Source organism: Nannobrachium achirus (genome assembly GCF_963921795.1).
Source record: "Nannobrachium achirus genome assembly, chromosome: 5".
NCBI classification, from domain to species: domain Eukaryota; kingdom Metazoa; phylum Chordata; class Actinopteri; order Myctophiformes; family Myctophidae; genus Nannobrachium; species Nannobrachium achirus.
In genome coordinates this window covers 22,245,497-22,251,496 of record NC_137814.1, presented here as the reverse complement: position 1 = coordinate 22,251,496, position 6,000 = coordinate 22,245,497, and the positions used below count along the sequence as shown (strand labels likewise).

The window sequence follows — 6,000 nt, the reverse complement described above, 5'->3', positions numbered from 1 at the left end:
GCGCTGTGAGCTTGTATATCTGCTATTTTTCAATAGATAAAGTTATTAGGGCCCCTCCACATTGGGCCCCAGTAACTCAGTCCCACTTTCCTACCCCTTGTGACGCCCCTGATAACACCAGTGGTGGAAAGTATGTAGTTAAGTGTACTCAAGTACTGTGCTTACAAGTAGGTACAAATTGGAGGATTTTTTGTTTTACATTTTCTGTACTTGTCTTAAACTCCTTCTCCAATACATCTCAGAGGCAAATGTTGACCTTTTTACTCCACTACAATTATGCAGTATGAAAACTTAAGTTACAACAAGTTACTTTGTAGATTTTCATTATTACAAAACACTCACGTAAACAGTTGTAGTACTTCTTCCACCACTGTATAATAACGCAGATACAGCACAGCAGTTTGCACCAGCAGTGACTGTTAAGAAGCATATTCCCAGACCAACATGAGCTTGTGTTTAATGGAAATCATCAAAGTCTTACCCCTGGCGTATTCGTGTCAGCGCCTGCACAGAACGAGCAGCCCCGCGAGCAGGCTTGCAACAGCAGTCATACATTATGATCATTACCTGATCAGAAAGCAGTCTATTATAGATTAGACCAGAACCCAAACTAATGCTTCTTTCACTTCTCTCTGTCATTTCACAACCGTTCCCCTATCTTTTCAGGCCCTATAAACAGAATACAAAGCTGTCAGATGATCCAAACAGCAGTCCTGAGCCACTCACACAAGCATGTGGGTGAGAGCGAAGGCTCTGCAGTCATACAGCGGTGAGGTTGCTGCTGGAGGGAGGTCGCCGGGACCCGCGGTCCACCATGGTGACCTGGGTGAGGGAGACGCGCTGCTTGCCGCGGGTCAGGTGGTTTTGGGAATAGCATCTCCCCAGCCACCTCCGCAGCTCTGCTTGGACCTGTGTGCAGGCAGGCGCACGTACAAACACATGTAATAAGTTACTCCTCAAACACATGGAAAACACACACTGTAGTGCAGTGGTTCCCAAACCTTTCAGCTCACGACCGAAAAGAGAAATAAGACGTTTGCCCAGTAGTAAAAATATCAGATATACAAGCTCACTGTGATGAGATGAGCGTTGTGAGTTTGTGGATCTGCTATTTTCACTACTTCATAAACTTTGTGTTTATTTGTTTATGGAAATGTTTAGATTTTTTTAATTTTTTGAAAAAAAAAAAAAAAAAAAAAGCAGCGAGACATTTGAAAAATGTATCACGGAGACAGAATCTGTCTGTGACTCTGGATATAATACAGTATATTGGTGGCTTAATGTAGGCTATTATAAATGTATTGTAATGCATTGTAAATATTGCTCTGGCGACACATAGGCGACACAGACTATACAGGGGTGAATGCAAAATAACATGCATAGCACTGACCTCTGCATTCATGAAACAGTACAGCAACGCAACCACAAAGCCCTGAAACACAGAAGGTTGAGCTGTTGAAACGGTTTTTAAAACAACAGTACCCATTCATGATAGCAACAACACCTTTTAAACTGGGAAAGCATCTGTGTCATTTTACATTTCTTTAGATCATACATGGAAAACTAGCGGCCCAGGGGCCACATGCGGCCCCCACCTTCACTTAATGCGGCCCTCAGCTGGTTAACATCAAAACAATTATATATTATTGATTTCAGCTGTTACAATTCCAAATCGTGGCTGAAGAGTGTGCGGCCTCTTTCCTCTCATTCATTATTATCTGCGTGGTCAGCACCTCACTCACTTAGGTGTGCGCTCCTCCTTATGTGCTTGACAATTCCAAACATGACCTGCTTTAATTCCATCAGTCTATATTAGTAGCTTAATGACTAGTATAGTAGTATTAAAATGTATTTTTGAGCGGTGGTCACGCCGCTCCTATACGTGGCCGTGTGTGTAGAGTGGGTGTGTATGTGGGTGGGTGCGTCCGTATGTGTGTATGTGGGTGGGTGCGTCCGTATGTAGCCTCAAGCCTGTGGTGTAGTACCTTTTCTGACCACACATGTTAAGGGAGGGGCGCTGTTTTCAGGCCAGGCCAGACCAGGCACACACACACACACACACACGCACACACACACACACACACACAGGGGGGAAGGGGGGGGGGGGGTTGGTGGGTAAACCACCGCTCAGTTCACACGGGTGTGATTTTTTTATGTCCAATGTATTTGCATTTAGGTTCATGAAGTTAACATGAGTATATAACTAAATGCGTTTGAAATTGAATCAAAAATAATTCAGGATTTCAATTCAAAAGAGGCAAAAATAGCCGATTTACAAGCTCAAAACGCATCGCAGCACGATGCGTTTTGAGCTTGTAGATCGGCTATTTTTGCTTCTTTTTTATGAGATATGACAAAGTAGGATGTAGCAATATGCAATGTGGCCCTCTGGAGTGAAGGTGGAAATTTAGTGGCCCTCGCCATCATCAAAGTTGCCCACCCCTTTTTAGGAGAGAGTGTTTTCTACTGGTGATTCAGTCCGAGTGTATCAAAGGGTGCGCTCGTTTTATTGTCCACGACATTGCAAGCGGCGCGAAGGCCAGCGGACCTTGGTCCTGCTCTTCGCCCCCGAGCGCCGCAGGCGCGAGTGGCCGCGAAGAGCGGGCCAGGGCCGCGCAGCCGGCGGAGCGCCGCGCGAGTTACGAAGCCGTGGTGAATGCAATCGTTATATTTATGCCCAGGCCGTAAGGCCTGGGCAAGCCCACGATAAACGCCCGCGCAGGGCACTCGGACTGAAACACCAGAGGAAAACACCATCCCCCCTTTTTAGATACTAAAAGATATCAGGTATACAAGCTCATTGCTTGTATACCGGTATCTACATGAACTTGTAGATCTGCTATTTTTGAAAATAGATTGTGGTCCCCTAGTCTTCCCTACTGCTACTAGGGGTGTAACGATACATTTTAACAGCGATATGATACGCATCATGATACATGGTTAATGATACGATGTATGGACGATATTGGTTCATTCATGGCGATACGATACGATTTGATTCAATGATTTAAAATCGATATAGTAATTATTTAGAAGAGAAATGAAATCTGTTTAAAATGTGTAAAAAATGTATTATTAAGGAAGTAAACGCTGCGATTATCTAGCAAATACATGGACATTATATTTCCACACATATGGACAAACCCACCTTGACATGAACACAGAGATTACACACATTTATTGATAGACCAAGAGTATGGAATGGAAAAGTAATTAGACCCCTCTTTTTAATTTTCCCTCTTAAAATTGCTAAATACAAAGCACAAAAAAATATATTTTTTTCGATTCAGTTACTATATCGTTACCATGAATGTTAACTATTGAAAAATAGCAGATATACAAGCTCACAGCGCGGCTGCGAACTTGTAGATCTGCTATTTCTGAAAAATTGTGAAAATGTGTGCAAGAAACCTATGTTTCCATGTCAGTGGTGCTCAAACCTTTTCATGTCAAGGACCCCCAAGATGATATGTATTTGGCCACTGACCCCCACCTCAAAATATTTAGTTCCAGGGACCCCCCAGAAGCAAAATTTGAGTTAAGAATGTTCGCTTAAAAAATACATATATTCAAAGATTTGCACACATTTTCACGACTTTTCTAAAATAGCAAGATCTACAAGCTCGCAGCGTGGCACTCAGTGCCACGCTGCTCAGTGTATATCTCAGTGTATATCTGCTATTTTTCAATAGCTAAAGTTACTAGGGCCCCTCCACCTTGGGCCCAAGTAACTCAGTCCCACTCCCCCCCCCCCCTTGTGACGCCCCTGCGCTAAAACACCCATTCCGTCCACCGCTGTCCCCCGCTGACGGTTGCACCTGGAAGGAGCCGAGTCCCAACTCGATGGAGAGTCTGGCGGCCACGCCAGTGTTCTCTGGCAGGAAGGCAAACACTGTGTAGTGCATCCCAAACAGAGGGATGAGGAACAGCGTGGATTTAGCCAGCCTCCTGGGATAGGAGATAAGGAATAGACAGAATAATGTGTTTACAAAAAGGAGAGACAGAGGAGGGGTGTGTGTGTGGGGGGGGGGGGGGGGGGGGGGGATATTATGAATGTGTTAAATGAAAGGAAAGTTTTCGTTTGTGCTTCATTTGAAAGTTTCGGCACGCCGACTATCATCTCGTCGTTGTCAGGTGGAAACCTTGTGTCCCTTTTTTGTTATTATTTAAAAGAATTTAGATAGTGAAAATAGACGATCTACAAGCGCCTCGCGATGCCAGGCGTTGTGTGCTTGTAGATGTGCTATTTTCACTACTTCGTGCGACGCTTTTTTAATGTGAAGTAGGGCTTTAATTTATGGGGAGAAAAAAAACATTTGAAACATGGAGATACAAGGTTTCTGCCTGGCAGTGACAGGTCTGCAACCTTCATGACTTAAGTCCACCAGGCTGGCACACTGAGAGCAATGTTTATGCATGACTCGCTGCTACATGACATGTAAAGCCTGGCAAATGTGTTTGTGACGTGTTCAGGGTCGCCACCACATGGTGATAAGATATTTATTCGTATTCAATACAGTAAATACGCGACAAATAGACATTTCTCTAGTTTCGTACATCCTAATCCTTACACCAATCTTTAAAAAATGAACATGAGACACCTGAGGGGTCATTGACTTGGTGGTCTACCACCACAACTGCTAGTCAGTAGTAGTTGTGGTGGTAGACCAAAACCTCTCTTTTCTAAATAATCTTTGACATTGATATATAGGAGGATTACATTTTATTCCATGTTTCATTATACCATAGTTTTCCTGTATATTATCATATTCCAAAATACTGGTTAGTTAGACCAATTGAAAATATTGCTTCTATACTGTGAAATCCGACTCTGAAGAAAGTGCTGATGAAAGTGACACTGAAAATCAACCATGAGTGTCAATATAAAGTCATATTAACTTGGTTTTATTTATTTATTTCACTTGACAACAATTAATTATAATTTTTATTTTGAGTGAGTGAGTGAGTGAGTGAGTGAGTGAGTGAGTGAGTGAGTGAGCGAGCGAGCGAGTGTATCATAGTTAGTAATGTCAGTATGCTGTCATTATCATGGTCAGCATCATATCAGTGTCATGGTCAGTGTCTTGTCATGATTTTACTGACCATCATATTGACATCATACTGTGTTCTCATGAAACATGCCATAGATGCTATAGTCATACTGTATCATGCCTGCCATAGATGCTATAGTCCTACTGTATCATGCCCTGCTTACATGAAGTGTCCAGTGTCATTATTTCCACCCATGCCCGGAGATTTGAGTTTCTGGACCAGAATCCGGATCACATTGATGAAGATGACAATATTGATCTGGCAGGGGCACACGTGTACACACACACACACACACACACACACACACACACACACACACACACACACACACACACACACACACACACGCACACGCACGCACACACACACACACACAAACACACAAATCTGAATGAATGAACAAGCTTTAACACCAACAAAACACCTAATCTCCTCCTACAGTGATTCTACCCTAACAAAGACAACATTTTAATATGTATTATTAAAGTTCATGGCATAAATACATCCAATAAGATAATGATGCAAGCAGAAATTGTTCCTGTGGACTGCTGCATGCTTACCAGCAATGAGGCTGTTATGGGTCCTTTAATAATCCACCAAATGCCGACATAGTCTGTGTCATCCCAGCAACTGCAATTACAATCAGCCGCCCAATTAAGTGACCATTTTCTACAAGCTCACAGCGTGTTATTTTGCAATCCATTGTGAATTTGTGAGCTTGTAAAACCCTGGGGGACTCTGCTAAACTACAGGAAGTATAGGGTTTAAATCAGGGGTCTTCAAACGGGGGGTCCGGGACCCCTAGGGGGTCCTTAGAGTTACTACAGGGGAGCCGCCAAATTTTTGTGTGATAGGATAATTATTTTAAATTAACAACTTGAACCTTGCATCCCTATTCCAAGGAGAACTTTAGCCAAAAATAGAAGATCTACAAGCTCTCACACTTGT

General features: G+C 43.0%; 1 protein-coding gene across 1 annotated transcript in view; it reads right to left on the bottom strand.

Moving 5' to 3' along the window:
* Positions 1-759: 759 nt before the first annotated feature.
* LOC308284912 (vasoactive intestinal polypeptide receptor 1-like) overlaps positions 760-6,000 on the bottom strand; it is a gene marked incomplete at both ends in the record, with an annotated part of 55,168 nt that continues 49,927 nt past the window's right edge. Inside the window, 5 exons of the mRNA XM_080725637.1 lie at positions 760-909; positions 1,391-1,432; positions 3,819-3,948; positions 5,216-5,310; positions 5,613-5,682. Of these exons, the coding sequence (XP_080581763.1) occupies positions 760-909; positions 1,391-1,432; positions 3,819-3,948; positions 5,216-5,310; positions 5,613-5,682 (487 nt within the window). The remainder of the gene's footprint in view (positions 910-1,390; positions 1,433-3,818; positions 3,949-5,215; positions 5,311-5,612; positions 5,683-6,000) is intronic.